This window comes from Spea bombifrons, chromosome 4, assembly GCF_027358695.1.
Source record: "Spea bombifrons isolate aSpeBom1 chromosome 4, aSpeBom1.2.pri, whole genome shotgun sequence".
NCBI classification, from domain to species: domain Eukaryota; kingdom Metazoa; phylum Chordata; class Amphibia; order Anura; family Pelobatidae; genus Spea; species Spea bombifrons.
The window spans coordinates 56,949,832-56,966,682 of record NC_071090.1 but is presented as its reverse complement, the minus strand read 5'-3'; the positions used below and the strand labels follow the sequence as shown (position 1 = coordinate 56,966,682).

The window sequence follows — 16,851 nt, the reverse complement described above, 5'->3', positions numbered from 1 at the left end:
TACAGACACGCAGTGCAGAATTCTCTGTACTAATAAGGGACTGTTATCAACACAGCAGTGTTGGCATCTTTAGTGTTACAGGACTATATGTTTTGGTTAAACCTGTTAAACACTTGTATACACACACAGTATAGCTTGTGTGGATGTTTAAACTCATTTAAAATTAGTTTGGATTTTAACTTTCTTCTCCCCTCTTGCTTTTAAAATAAAAAATAAAAAAGAGCCATCATAAATCATAATTACCACTATACAACAAATCATATGGTAGCAAATAATATACAGAGCCTAATCATAACACTCACCTTGTCGAGTGCCACTACACTCATGTTCTGCGGCGACGCACTCTCCACTTTCATGCAGAGTCCTGCGCGACTCCACAGCCAATGGTTCGGTTCAGCGGCCCTCGCACAGTCAGCCTTCCGCGAACATCTACCAAGAGTTGAGAATCAGTTGAACAATCATGTTTCTAATATTTGATACAATAGTATGTTTTATAGATCTCTAGACCACACTTGTGCATTATTCATATCCCTGGGGTAATCAATGATGATAGAGACAATGCACCATGTTAGAGGGCCTGCCTTCTGATAAATTCCCTAAATGACACAGTAACTGTACACGGTGTGCTGCAACACGGTGACTATAATCGATCATCAGAAGTGTTGGCGGACCCATGCAGCAAGGTTCTAGCGGGTACAACTCACATTCTCTTCTAATCATCCCACCCTTCGTCACCGATGCACAAGGACAATAACTGTAGCACATTATTACAGCCGGAGAGCAAATTGTAGATGGGGGGGGGGCACAAACCATCAAGGATAGGTCCTGTTTGGCTGTTTGGTGTTACTGCTGATTGGAACGGATAGCCTCCTGAAATGCCTTATACCTCCCTTTATGCCACTCTGCCCCATAATATGCCTTTTAACCCTCTAACTGCCAGAGTGGCATATAGAGGTATAAGGCATTTCTGGAGGCACAGTGGCATTTAGAGGGTTAAAAGGCATATCATGGGGCACAGTGGCATATAGGGGCAGATGTGCATAACTGGGGGGCAGGTTGGAAAATAAAAACAAAATATTTTTCTCAATCCTAGCTTTTATTACAAAAAAATAGTTTAGATGAATTAACATTTAACTTTTTTCCTATAGGGTCGTCTTATATTCAGGCTTTTTCTTTTTTTCTAAATTAAAATTCAGATTTTGGGAGGTCGTGTTATAATCGAGCAAATACGGTATATAAAAACTCATTAGGTTGTCAGCCTGGTCTTATGTGCACGTTGGCCTAAAGGCTACTCCATGCAGGATTGCTGAATTCATCTCAACCAATACTGCTTGGAGTATAAGCCACTTAACCACCCACCTTACAGGGATGTAATATAATACACATTATGCAATAAGCAGAAAGTAGCTCTCTACACGCACCTGCTGCTCTCAAATGTTTTTGTTATTTAAGGAAAAGGAAATGCATTTCCTTAAAACAGAAAGTGCTGCAGGATACATGCTTTATAGGTTTATAAATTTAACGCAAATAAAATCTCCAGTTCTTGACTCACTTTCCTTCCAGCACACACCAGCCGCAGTACGGATCTTTAGCTTGAACACACTCATTGCAGTCCGAGTATCGATGACAGTCCTGGACGGGAACACGATACACCTTGCGAGGAAGAAAACGTTTTGTAAAAGTTGGGTTTGCAAACGCTGAATATGTTTTAAAATGCACAGATTAAGCAAGGCTGAAGTTGTTCCGTAGTCCGAGTTACTTGCTTTTACAAACATTAAATATTTAATGTACAATGTCTCAAATCTATAACATTGTGATGGGCACACAGGCATTTAATTCCACACAATATTATTGTTAACCTATATTGACTATAGATGTAAAATGTTAACTAATTGGTAGTTAAATATCGGTGGATTACCTTTTTCTTAGTCATCACATATATGTTTTCTTCAGAAGCATCAAAAGCAATTCCGTTCTTCACTGCACTGTTAGTATCGAAGGAAACGGTCCTGTATTCTCTAGACTGTTCTCCTAGAAATGCCTGTAATTAGGGACAACATTAGAAAATATATATATATACACACACACACACACACACACACACACACACACTGTTAAACTGGTCTTTAGAATGCTTATACTAACACATTAGGTTTTATAAAGGTCCGGACTACCTACGACTATTACTGGGGTGGTGTATATTAGGTCAACTGGTCCTTCAACCTTAACTGGGGAGACATTGTCTGCAGTCTGAAAACTAGGAGTAAACAGGACTTTGCATGGGTACGCAACATAAAATTACAACAGTACATGTTGAATGTAAATATACTATTGTGTACAAGTAAAAATAAGAGCAAAGAAATCATAGAAACACCATGTATCCATAAAATTAGCAGATGATTTACTTAATGTTCTACTTAAGAGCAGAATAAATGCAAAATTGTGGTCTGGCTTAGTTGTGGTTTAGCCTTAGGTATAACGTTAAAATAAAATACTCTTTTGGGGATATCCACGACGGCTATCGTTTGTAACTAGGCCTTAGTGATGAAAGCAACATGCACCCTTTGTTGACCAATGTCTTGAGAACAGACGCATAGTAGATATATTTTACCAACGTTTGCAAGAATTACCTTCACAAGTTTTCCTTCAGCTGTCCCCAAAAACCCAATGGTGTGCTCATTCTCCACAGAGACAGCGACTGAGGTATATGGATTATTCTCCCGCACCAACACTGGCTCCGCAACCACTCCATCCCGGCACTCCAAGGGGTAGGGCAGGTGCTCAGAGCCACACGGGTAGGTTGCTGCTGAATTCTTCATTCAAGTAAGAGAAAGACAGCAGAAATCAATGCAAATTGCCCCACAGTGTACAGCGAGCCACCACAGTCTTTGTTGCCATAATTTAGCAACGTAACACAAGCGTTAAAACTCATCAAAATGGGGATATGGGTTGACAGAGTGGGAGTAATCCATAGGGGACTCAAAGCGTCTCAGAGATGGAAAGCAGAAAAATTTTATATATATTATACATGATATTGTGTTTCATTTAGTGCAATCTGGTTATTCTTGAACCTTTGAATTGTTGCTGGTAAACTTAAGAAAAACAAAAAAGCAAAAAAACGCTAAAGCTTGCAGCATAGAAATTCTTTCGTTTCAGACTTTCCACTAAATTGATGTTTCTGCTCGGTTTAGTAATTAAAGGTAGCCTTCTGAGTAATTACGTTATTTTTAGTGCCTTCAAAATAATTACAGCTCACGTAAAAATGCAGCTTTCATCCTGCAAGTTTATTCCGCAAACATTAAAATCCCAGCTGCTTTTACGTTTCAGTTTGTAGAATGCGGGCAGGGTTTATATTATTCAGCATCGCTGGTTTGTAAGAATAAAATAGATAACAGAGCCCACTTCAGGTAGAAGAAACTAAGTGTAATTGATATTATATTTTGAGCAGATATACTGCGCACATCCATTGACCGGGACACACACACACACAATCCGCCTATAGCCATACTTGGGAAGGGTTAAACTGTAGCATGTATATTAATTATTTATCTCACTCTCGTTACACAAAGATTTCCTCTGCAACTTAAGAAATACAAAAAAATACAAAAGGCCACACAGCGACAGCCACGCATATACATAGAATCATCCTCCATGTATACATGCCAAGTATTTAGTGACTGGTTGACACAATGTCATAACCAATTACACAAAAGGAAGGCCAAAGTAAACAGCATGAGGCTAACAATCCATCCGACATGTGGATACATCTCAAAACAATGGCCTTGAAGACAAATACTTCCCCGTACAGCACACAACACTCAAAGAATGCTCGCGTAGCACAGCGGTGGAAACTCTACTGCCACGAGACCTACCTCGGAGCGTCCTCCGCATTTGATCTCAGCGCCAAACGGCTTGAAAAAGATCTTCTTCCCATCTTTGTAGACATGCTCCGACTTACTACTGTAACACACATTCCTGTTCTCCTCTAATTTTGCATTGATGTCTTTCAGTGAAAACATACAAAGGGCTGTTTTCTCCTTATCTTGAATAACTTTACTGAAAACCCCAAAAAGAACTTTCCCTCCTCCAGATGGCTTGAAGACAGACTGCGCCAGTTCCTCCCCTGGTGTGGTAATGAAGACCGAATGGCAGACGTTGTAAATCACACCCTCTTTGTCTTTGCACTGAAGATCCATTTCAATGTAAGAGTAATAGTTGAAGTCATTTTTACACAAACGGGAAATCAGGGTGATGTTTTCGTTGGAATTCTTGTCCACCCGGGTGGAAATAAAGTAAACAAAATTGTCGTCCTCGAAAGCTGTAACAAACTGCTGAACGTTTATAGAAATAGAAACAGATTTGAAGGTTGCGGAGTCCATGAAAGTCTCAAAGGGGCCTTTATCATCATGCTCATCAAGTATTCTTGTGCTAATGATAATTCCATTGTCGTGCTGGCCATTGCCCTTGCCAACAAACAGAACCCTTGGCCCATTTTCGGACATGTTTGCAACCAAGCCCACAGTGGTAATTTTTTCAGAGATACTTGCAACAAAAGACTTTTCTCCCCTGCTGTCATCGTACGAAATTACTTTGGAAATATTGTCCATGGACCGCAGCGAGCAGATTCCTTTGAAGATGCTTCCACATACAACAATCCTCTCGTTAGGCACATCTAGTAAAAGCAGTTTATTGTAATTGGGGGTGAGTATGGCATTCGGACACTGGATAGCATCTATGGGTGGAGTGCAAGTTATCTTGTCAAGTCTTGGACCTGTGGTATCATTAATCTGCAGTTGAAGTGCTTCAGAAAGTTGGTACAAACGGTTAATTGCACCTACATAAACGGTACCAGTGTTCTTATTAACCGTTAAGTGATTTAATTCATTGTCACTGGAAAATGAATTAAACACTTCCGCGTTTGACACGAATATGATACAGCTCAAGATGCTCACAGTGTGAATCCATGCAGCCATGTCTGGGCAAAACCTAAAAAAAGAAAAAAAATTCAATAAATAAATAAATATTTAAAAAAAGAAAAAAAAATAATATATATATATATACATACATACAGACACATACATAAACACACACACCCTCAATAGGGCCATAAGATATGTAGTTGGCTCTAAAAGGATTCTAATGAAAAGTAACCGAAGCGACATGCCAAACTTGGTTGAAAACATCCGCCATATTTCTAGGACACTGAAAATTAACATTTGGTTTAGATGGCAAAATTATTATACTCCGCGCAAACAAACATGAACATACTAGAAATGTTGTATGTTCAGCAAAGCAGTGCCAAGTAGGACAACTGTTTTATGTTGGCAGCAATTAGCAGGTTCATGCAGAGGGTGCCTGGCTTCCATATAGCAGTTTCCAAGAGTAGATGGCCAGGAATTTCAGTAATTTCAATAATATAACGTTTCCACTCCTACGTACCGTTTGGCACCATGTAAAGGACATATAGGGGGAAAATGCATTTAACCAGACAGACTGAGCAGCAGGTATCCGTGTGGCATGGCGGAGTATTACCGTATTTGCTCGATTATAAGACGAGGTTTTTTTTCAGAGCAAATGCTCTGAAAAATACCCCTCGTCTTATAATCGGGGTCGTCTTCTAATCAGACCTCAAATAGAGGTCTGATTAGGAGACTAAGATCCAGATCCCCCGCACCGCTGCAGGGGACCTGGATCCTCCTGTCGTCGCCCCCCCCACACACACACACTTACCGGTGCTTCCGGAGGTGAAGTTGGCAGTGGGGGTTTGTATGCGTCCGTCGCAAATACCTTCCCCGACTGTCAGAGATCATTGTTTCAGAGTTCCTGATCTCTGACAGCCGGGGAAGGTATTTGCGACGGACGCATACAAACCCCCGCTGCCAACTCCACCTCCTTCCGGCTGCCGCGGAATGAGACGTCAACCCGCTGCCCCGGCAATACAGCAGGAAATTGGAAGCACCGGTAAGTAAGTAAGTAAGTGTGTGTGTGTGTGTGTGTGTGTGTGTGTGTGGCATTTCTGGAATGCCTTACACCCCTATATGCCACTCTGGCACTTAGGGGGTTAAAAGGCATATTATGGGGCAGAGTGGCATATAGGGAGGTATAAGGCATTTCAGGAGGCAGAGTGGCGTTAAGGGGGCATTTAATAGTGCACTCTGCCTCCTGAAATGCCTTATACCTCCCTATATGCCACTCTGCCCCATAATATGCCTTTTAACCCCCTAAATGCCAGAGTGGCATATAGGGGTATAAGGCATTTCTGGAGGCAGAGTGCTCTATATAATGCCTTTTAACTCCCTTAATGCCACTCTGCCTCCTGGAATGCCTTATACCTCCCTATATGCCACTCTGCCCCATAATATGCATTTTAACCCCCTAAATGCCAGAATGGGATATAGGGGTATAAGGCATTTCTGGAGGCAGAGTGGCACATAGGGGGTCAAAAGGCATACCATGGGGCACAGTGGCATATAGAGGGTTAAAAGGCATATCATGGGCCACAGTGCCATATTGGTGTGGCAAGCCTGGGGGCAGATGTGCGTAACTGGGGGACAGGTTGGAAAATACAATAGAAAATATAAAAGAAATAAAAACAAAAAAAAAATATTTTTCTCAATCATAGCTTTTATTAAAAAAAAATAGTTTACATGAATTAACATTTACTGGTAAAACTTTTTTCCTTTAGGGTCGTCTTATATTCAGGCTTTTTCTTTTTTTCCTAAGTTAATATTCAGATTTTGGGGGGTCGTCTTATAATCAGGGTCGTCTTATAATCGAGCAAATACGGTATATTTGGTAACAGACGCATCTCAAACTATGAGAAATGCCATCTGCAGCTGTCCTTTATGAAAAACACGGATTTATTCTCAGTGCTGTAACATACTTTACCTCTGAATCAATTTGCTAAATTGCCACCATTTCTGGGGTTACTGTTACAGTTAAGGATGTATATTCTGAGTTTTATATTGGGGTATACATCTAGCAGGAAGGAACAAGGTTAAATGGAATGCGTTTATCATTTCTTTAAATGGATGGGCTAATTTGTGGCTTGGTTAGTCATTGGAATGGTCCCTCTTAATAAATAAATAAAAATATATTTAAAAATTGTATTAACTAAAATTAGATTGTAATGAAATTGAATGACATTTGAAAGCCTCCATACATATGTATAACTGAACGCTATATAAAAATAACACCAGTAACAAATGAATAGGACAGAAAATGCTTATACTTGTTTATCCGATAACCCATAAAGCTTTATACATGATTATATATATACGATCGGTCCTTTCTCACAGACTGAATTACAGATATTCTGATACCTTGTGATCATTGAAACCTGAGGGAAGGGTATAGATTATATATACCGGTAAAAAGGAAAACTAAACCTTGCTAAACTGCCAAGCTGGCAAAGTAAATGTCAGATCTGTATTGTCACGTGCATCTACCGACCCGTAACGACAATTCCCACACCGTGGAAATCAACCGTATGGAAATCTATGCATATACCCTCCATTCTGCTGCAAAAGCCTGATTCAGCACTAATATTTAATGGACACAAAGGCTAGGAACACCCATTATTTAGCAGCAACAGATACCAAGAACTGTACAATAAAGTTAAACATAACAGTTAAACAGGGACAGATAGCTGTGCAGAATATATATATATATATATATATTCAGCTCTCTATCTCACAAAGTCATGGATTATCAGAGGGACTCAGGGTGCAGGCTGGCAGCCGCCGCCATTCTTCACATTAGCAGGCCCCCCCCCTGCTTTCTTTTCAAAATGGTTGCCATGGAAACACATACTCCACAGTTCCCCTGAGAACTCAACTAAAAATCCAGCGCAAGATAAAATGAAATATTTATTTACCGGGTTGCTGGCATTTCCTAGTGGACTGCAACTGCCCCAATCAATAAGCCTCTAACTAGTAAGGTCTCTATAGTCCGGAACCACCCTAGGCATCGTCTGAATCTCTGAGAACGCATAGCGTACCAGACAGCAAAAGTACAAAAGTACTTAAACCCCGGACTGTTCCTACAGAGAGAAGTATGGAATACAAATTACTGAAATAAGACAATGCGACAGAGGCACATACAGTATTAACACAGGTAGTGAGCAGAATCCTATGGGAGGCTTTTCAAATTCAGTAGGAGATGCTTACTCTGGTATAATATATATATATATATATACACACACACACACACACACACACACACACTAAGTCTACTAGGAGGGACATGAGGAATCGAGAAAGATCTGTATTCCATTAGCCGATTCTAGGACTGAGCAACAGATGCATGTAAAACTATCTGACTTTCCCCACAGTAGGGATTAGGTTGCATAGTTGATTCAAAGTCACGGAATGATTTCATGTAGGATATTTATCTTCTAGGAGACTAAAGAGAATTTAGCCCTAGTGCAATACACCCCACAGATCAGCAATTAACCCCGGTTTGCTTTAAGTAAAATGGCGACCTTCTCAGTCTTATAAGTGGCAAGCATTTTGTACACGATCCTTTTCGGCTACCATGTATTGAACAGGGCAGGGTAGTGTATACTGCGTGTGTTCTCTAAGCATGTTTTAAGCCTATGAATGAATAGGCCCACCAGGCAGTGCTTACTCTCCTGGCTCGACAGTGCCAGCCCTCTTCTAAACAAGAACAAAGTCCCTATATCTTAGAGGGCTCATTAATAAATAGAACAACTAGAAATCAGGGGAGCGCATGAGTTAATGTCCTGCCGGCCTCTGGACATTATTCCTGAACAAAAAGCTTGCTGGCACCTTAGCGTTAGGATTCTCATATTGGCCATTTTATCCAGGACACATTTAGCTGCTGACCAGCACATGGAAGCGCTATCCAACATTTTGTTGACTGAAGAAACCAACAGTGCAGAATCAACTGCTTGACCAACAAGTCCATAGTGCGAGTTAATACATACCGCCCGATAGCATGTGAAAATCGGAATAAAAAAGGCCAGTGAGATAACCCTACTTAGCATGCATGCCAAGTGCTTTGTATTTGTAAATTTATGAACGGAATTTCACTTTGCATGCGGAGGTCCATGACGCTACAGGACTGACTCACTCCTGAGATACTCGAGCTAGTAGAAGGTTGGAGCGAGCCTCATCTGTAAATGCAGCACAGCTTTAATCTCTACAAGAATGAGGACCATTACTTAAACCAGACTTGACCTCAATTTTAAACCTATGTTAAATAAATGATTTGGAAAGACATGATTAATATTTATTTACAAAGGGAAGGGGGAGAAGTCCCAAAGCCAACGTGTGCTGTTACAGTTTAGCAATAACTGAAATAAATCAGTGTACAAACACACCGTCCACGACATTTCCCAGAGTTGCTGCCTGTATTTGGGGTCTAACCACAGCAAACCAGAACAATTTACAGTAATCTGGTTTAGAAACGCTACAGTCTTTCAGTGTCGCATACCAAATTCCTTTAGCATCTCGCTACAAGGAGCAGCAAGTCCCACACACAGCACCATACCTCCCCCCTCTTTAAACGCCCATAGGGAGATGTGTGCTAGTTTCCAGAAACTGGGGACAAGGAAAAATGTGCGTGATGTGCGACATCGTATTTGCGCAAGCAACTTAAAACTAAAAAAGGTGCAATCCGCTTGCAAGGGGTTAAACACAAGACTAGATACTAAATATTTCACACTGTTATAATTATATATTATCTTTCTTTTCTAATAGAGATTACTTTGGAGTAAATTAGGGTTTCCAGGACGACAATGATCTCAGTAGCATTAAATTCACATTAATATCATAGTAATTTGCACTTGAGTTTTTTGTGTTAATTTTCACATTTTAGGTCCAGAAACCTTTTATTGTAAGAATTGACCTCCAAATAACCCATCCACCATCTTTTTTTTTTTTTTTTTTTTTTTTTTTTTTTACACAAAAGGAAAAATCTGTGGTGTAAAATATGTTAGTCAGTATTATGTGTAAAGATTTGCTTGTCCATACACAAGCACCAAGCAGATAAAAAAAGCATTTGTTGATTTGGAAGGTTATAAAGAGCTTGCTGTACCCCCATGTAAAGCCATGAGAACATTTTTGGTGCTTTATAAACAGAACATTTTTTTTTTTTTTTTTTTTTGGAGAGCAGTAACGACAGCTTGCCCAAGGGATTAGATTCTGTTCCTTATTATTGAAATGCTGTGTTTGGTATCATGTTCCATCAAATGGTCGTACTTCAGGAAAGCAAAGTTAAATACGGGGTACATGTACATGGGGAATTAGTACCGTTGCCTCATTTAAAAGGTCTACACTGATGACAAGAAAGATCTGTAGCTGGGTGCACTTTCCCAAGGGCAAAATGACGGAAGATTGGAAGTGATGTCTGATTTCAATGTGGGTTGGTAACGTCACAAAGGATTGCACAAGGCAAGCATATGTACAGCTAAGAGCATTTAGCAACGGAATTAAAAGTAAAGAAATCAGGCCACCCATTTAGAATACCGTCTACACAACCGGAGAACAATCTCTAACAAACATATATTATATATATATTTAAAATACTGAAAATACTGTTTTCACTAATGCTTTGCTTTACGGGTTATTCATACTAGCCAATGTTAATAAAAGGAGACTAGAAGTGGCGCTACTTAATTGTGAGGCCCTCAATCCCAACAAAAATGCAGATTTAAAATATCCTAATGTTACCTGCACACAATGTTTTATTAGTTTATAGTTATGATCGTATCTGGGAACTCCCAGGTTGTTTCCATGATACACCGTACGAAAAATTGAGACACCTGACCATTACACCAACAGGGACTTTGATGACACGGCATTCTAGTTACATAGACATTAATATGTAGTTGGTCACCATTTGCAGGTAAAACAGCTTCCACTCTTCTGGGAAGCCTTTACACACCATTTTGAAGTTTGTCTGGGGAATTATTACCCATTCATCCAGTAGAACATTGTGAGGTCAGGCACTGATGTTGGAGGAGAAGGCCTGGCTTGTAATATTGGTTCTCGTTCATCCTAAAGGTGTTCGATGGGGTTGAGGTCAGGGCTCTACGCGGGCAAGTCAAGTTCTTCCACACCAAACTAATCCTACCATGTCTTTATGCTTTGTACACTGGGGCACAGTCATGCTGGAATAGAAAAGGACCTTCCCCAAATTGTTCCCACAAAGTTGAAAGCATAGTATTGTCCGAAATGTCTCCCTTGAGCATTCCAACACATTTTGGACAAGGCTTCCAACTTTGTGGGAACAGTTTGGAGAAGGCCCTTTTCTATTCCAACGTGACTGCTCCCCAGTGAAGGATGCTAGACTAAGTTTACAATTTCAAAATACAAAACACACAGAAGAAATCCCTGCGCTCAAACTCCCATCACTCTTGGGCGGCAGCAACGGCTACAGTATTCATCAGTCCAGCTCTATCCCAAATCCCTATGCTTATTTAGACACCCCATTTGTCTAAATAAGCATAGGGATTTGGGAGAGTGCGCAGGTAACTATTTTTGGTGTTTATTCTAAGTTTACAACTTGTTTTCTTTAAATATAGGAAAACACATTTGTACTATTTATGCTCTACAAATTTGTTTCAAAGTCTTTTGGTTTTGACTGTCATCACATTATTTGACCTATTAGGTCTACAGCTTTAGATGCGTTACTTAATTGTGTTGAAAGCCCCCACATTAGGTTTTGAATACTTAATTTTCCTCTCAGTAAACTTTAGGACCAAACCACCATCTGTATTTATTACATCACTATGGATTGAATATACACGGAATAAATGCTGTCCTTTTGATATATGCCCTCCAAAATGTAAAAATGTAAAAAGAAGAAATGTAACTATTCAGAATTATATATACATACACACACACACACACACACTTATATACACCAATAGTTTACTACATTATACTATGGGTAGGTCTGCTAGATTAAGAAATTATCAGTTCTATACCCAACACGCAGTGCTGCCAGGAAGTAATGTATGTAAAATCCTTACAATGTGAATTCATACACATTGCACTGTGTATGAATTCTACATCCTGCCAGGCTGTATTTGTCAAAGGCCGACTACAACAAGAGTAATTAATAAGGGTCTAGTCTCAGGTGGCCTATCGGCAACAAGACATCGCAGGGAGGGGGCAAGACTATAAAGATAAACTCTGGGGTTAAGTATGCCGTAATTATGAGGAAAATCCCATAAGGCCTACAGTCAAAAGGTACACAAGGTCAAACACAAGATGGTCTGAAGAGAAATTCTGATTGTGGTAAACAGTAACTAAAACACTGCAACCTTGACTAATAACTTTTGGCAGTCCATTTGCAACAGAGCAAAAGACTTTGAGGCTAACTGCACGAAGAAATTAAAAAAAAAAACTAAAGCGAAGCAATGATTATATGACGTGCATGTCTTTAAAAATAAAATGATGGCAAATCTTTAAAGTTAACTAAAAGAAAAAAACAAAACACATCACGCGGGTTTTGTGGAAGGCCTTCATTCAGTCGAGAGTATAAAATAAAGAAATAAAGAAGAGACCAATCTTAGTAGCGCTGCTCTATAGCATGGTACCCACTTAGGATATTTTAAACACAGTGCTTTTAAACAATGTCACAAGGGTCTTTCATTTACATATCCTGATGGCAAAGAAAAAAATATGCCTTATACATCAATACCCCTTTTGTGAACATTAAATGTGGTTTGACACCTATAAAAGAAGTTGTGTAGTAGGATGTGGAATAAACAGAAAGTTATTCTCCACTAGGCAAATACAAAACCAGTCTAACAGGAGTGTTCTGTTTAACAAAGGTGGGAAAAAATGAAAAGTATTTTGGTGATACTTAATACGTCTGTCCGACCTGGATAAACCAAACACCACAGAAACGTAGAATTTGACGAGGATGAGAACCATTTTGCCCATCTAGTCTGCCTTTTTCCCTGATGCAGGCTCACATCTTAACCGGTTCTTGATTTTGCCTTTACCAATGACTACATCGGTAATATAAAAATCCTATCCTGTGGTAAACTAAGCAGGTGCTATGGGATAAGCAATATCGTACGGTTACAAATATTACAAGGTGGATACATTCCATGAGTCTGGTTATCCAGGGAGCAAAGTAACTCCCGGCTCCTTTTTCATTCCGCAATGAACAGTAAACCAAATAGTGCTTGTTCTTCTTAAAGTTAGATACTGCCTGCCACATACATGACCAATGAAGGCATGTAAACCCTGCCAACGCACTCTTCCCCTGTGGCAGGGATCAAGGACCAGTCTAGTTGAATGGCAGCACTAGGCAAGCACTTCAGCAGAGTGCCACAAATAAAATATTATGTGTGGAAGGGGGTGTTAGCGCTAACCCAGAGAAACAGTAGTGAGTGTGTGTGTGCGTGTGTGTGCGTGTGTGTGTGTGTATCCCCAAATACAAAAGGAAATAGTGCAAGGAGTAGGCAAAGCCAAATTTCTCCACCTCCAACCCACTGCAAACCTAGAGACAAAAGCCTGCCATGGTGTCCTAGTTATCAACTGTTATTCCTAGAGGACTCTTGTGTATCACTTGTAATGGGTGCACAAGGTCGCCATGTACCTGTTTTGAGAACTTATTTGCCTTGCTTGACACTTTCATGACATAAAATAGAAAATATGTCAATTGTAAATGAGGATATTTTCGGAACTGGGCACATTCCAGCTAGTATCTGTCTGATATAAACACCAGTGACTAAAATATATACTTAAGCGGCTTTTGTCAATGTCTACACTTTAGAGGGAAAGACAAAAACATGTTTAGAAGTAAACATGTTCTTGCAAAATAGCTGTAAAGTTTCATAAATGTAAGTCCAGATGTGTCAGCAAAGCCAGGGACACTAACAGAAGAGACACAGACTGCTGTTAATCTGTGGCTGAAACAGGGAGAACATGTCATGTGACTAATTTTTAAATAAACATTGCATGGGTTAGTAAGGTGCCATGCAAAGGGCATGACCCAGGCACAAAAGGCACAAACACTGAAGAGAAGCAGATGATTTTGTTTAGGAGGCAAATATGTAGAATTAGTTTTAGACCAGTCCAACTGCGGTGCAGTGTTTACAGGAGAGACACGGGGTAGAATTACACTGTAAATAGTAAATAAAGCCAGATGACAACCCCATGAAAAATCAGCCACCACTCAAACCAGTCTTTAAACATCTGAAAACCAACAAAGCTCTCACACTTGTGGAAGTGTTTCGCAGTTACACAACCAAACACGTAGGTCGCATTCCATTTTTAATCAAGGCCCTCAAAAGTCAACTTGACATGGGTCAAGGCTTAATGCCATGGTACAACGATCAAGCAGAAAGGTCAGTTTGATTGGACCATTGCCTTAGGCCAGACCCAGCTTAATCTTTGAAAGACTAGGAGGGAAGAGGTGGTAGGAGACCAGAGGAGGTAGGAGACCAGAGGAGGTAGAGGGGCAGCCCTTGCGGAAGTAGGGGAGGGTGGCCGTTCTTTTGCTTTACCCAAGGGAGTCTACTCATTAAAACCAAACCAGTGTTTAAATGGACAAGGATTGTAAGTTGACTAACAACTAGTACACCAATCACACCACATGTAGAAGAATGTCATTTCTCCATTGCACTATATGCAAGAAAGATTACATTATTTTAGTTGAAAACAGACTTCACCAGGTATGTCTCACAAGATCAAAAATAAAATCAGGCAATAAAGTGTAACACATATGGTGCATTTTCTGGAGGATATAGCCAGAATACCATCATGTAGCAAGCAAAATAACTCTCCCTGGGTACACCTAAATAACGGCACAATTATAACAACATTTCCACATAGAAAAAAAAGAGAGAGAGAAGGAAATGTTCCAACTTCAAAAGATGGCCTGATGCACTACCATTTCTTGAAAGTCATCCAACAAGTTATCTTGGGGTACTAGACACATACACTAACAAACTTATTTCAACACTCTGGAAAATTACCAGACCATAAAAACGCATAGCATGGGTTGCTGCACAAATAGCATACTTACAACCTGTGTCTTTCCCGAAAAAGTTGTCTTCAGGAAAAGAGGCGTCTGCCTAAAAATTAAAACAGGAAAACATATTCATTGGTGTTCACAAAGAATAATCGCATAAGGTTTTTAAAGACTTATAGGAAATGACAAAATAATAAGAAACACGACCAAATAATCTGCTGCCCTCGGAAAGGTCTGTTAAGATTCTGGCAAATCGAACCTCAGGGGAAAGCATTAGCCAGTCACATTTTGTATCATGCGTGGGCAGCTCCAGACACAAAACAAATCAAGGAGAAGCAGTTTTTATTTATATTACATGTCTTCTTATATAGAACAGATTGGCAAGAACTAAGCATAATGGGGTCACTGACATACAAAAACCCTATAAGTCATACAAATGCCTCCACATTATATGGAGGCATCAGAGCAGCACCACTGCAAATTATGTCGTGAAATTAAAACAAATCTAAAAAAGCCATATAGCCGTATATATATATATATATATATACACACACACATACATATATATATATATATACATACATATACACACATATACATACATACATACATACACACACACACACACTTTATAAAAGTAACTGAGGTATAGCTTGCAGTCTCCCACGCAAGTAAAATTAAATGCATCTCCAAATAAAAATCAATGAACTCTGTAAAAATGGTTGCTAGGTAGTTGCAAACAATAAATGGGATAAATGTAGAAACAGCCAAACTAGTGTTTGGGAAATTACCAATGGGATTGAAAATACAATATGCATGCAAATGTACAGATTATTGTTTTATGTACCCTGTAATCATACGACCCCCACCCTCACTCAGCACCCAAATACAAGCAAATCTTGTTTTTTAAGCTGTACACTGAAGTAAAGGGGATAATTTTTATTTATTTTTTAAATCGTGGGCATGAAATACCTGACATGTAATGTGACAAACTACAACATTAGGCATTTCAGTTAACTTGCAGGAGTTAATTATTACCCTCGTAAAATGTGGACCCCCCCAGGAACCACATTCCATTTCTCAAACCTAGCCTTATCTGATGGCGCTCAGTATGTGGAGTGTTCAATTAAACGTGCACATACACTGCTTGGTCTGACATGTGATATGTCTTCTCAACCTGTAGCGGAGTTAAGACTTTTCACAGCACAGAGAACACCACTGTAGCCAAATATACAAATAATGCTAGTAACGCATAGCCTTTCATAACTTGCCTAAATGCAATTATATAGTTAATTATAGGGAATTTTTTCATTTGCCATGAAATTCTACATGAATTGAAAAATGTCAATCAGAGACTACGTGGTTCATTTTGACATAACACTATTGTTATCCACTATCTTCCTCTCCCATCTAACTTTACTAACACCTCTCCCCTCTGTTAGTCTCTTCACTGGCTGCCTGTGCGCTTCAGGATTCATTACTACACTGCTAGCCGGTCTCTCCGCTCATCCAATGATCTCCTTCTGTTCTATCCTTTGATTTCTAGCTCGCTTACAAAATATCTCAAGGGCTGCCCCTATCCGCTGGAATGCCCTCCCCGTTCTGTCTTCATCTCTTAAAAAAAAAAAATCCCTCAAGACCCACTTTTTTTTTTTTTTTTTGGAAGTCTACTCCCTTCCTCCCATCTTTGTTTAGCTCACCTGTCCTAGTAGCCCTCCTACCTTCGAACAATATTTATACTCTGTCGCTGGCCCGTCTATAACAGGGGTACTGTTCTAGATTAAGCAGGGCCCTCCTTACCCATTTCTGTAAGTCAAATTGTTATGTTAAATAGTACTCATCATGCCTGGTTTACCCATTGTACAGCGCTATGGAATATGATGGAGCTACATA

General features: G+C 39.7%; 1 protein-coding gene across 3 annotated transcripts in view; it reads right to left on the bottom strand.

Moving 5' to 3' along the window:
- The window catches only part of PLXNB2 (plexin B2), a 96,250-nt gene that overhangs the window by 26,213 nt on the left and 53,186 nt on the right, over nt 1-16,851 (bottom strand). For 2 of the 3 annotated variants that reach the window (XM_053465510.1, XM_053465511.1), the window contains 6 exons: nt 15,013-15,061; nt 3,873-4,986; nt 2,631-2,813; nt 1,919-2,041; nt 1,553-1,653; nt 303-429 (listed from right to left, as the gene is read on the bottom strand). In XM_053465510.1, coding sequence (XP_053321485.1) covers nt 303-429; nt 1,553-1,653; nt 1,919-2,041; nt 2,631-2,813; nt 3,873-4,973 — 1,635 coding nt within the window. In that variant the 5' untranslated portion in view covers nt 4,974-4,986; nt 15,013-15,061. The remainder of the gene's footprint in view (nt 1-302; nt 430-1,552; nt 1,654-1,918; nt 2,042-2,630; nt 2,814-3,872; nt 4,987-15,012; nt 15,062-16,851) is intronic. The other variant, XM_053465513.1, reaches the window with a different exon arrangement.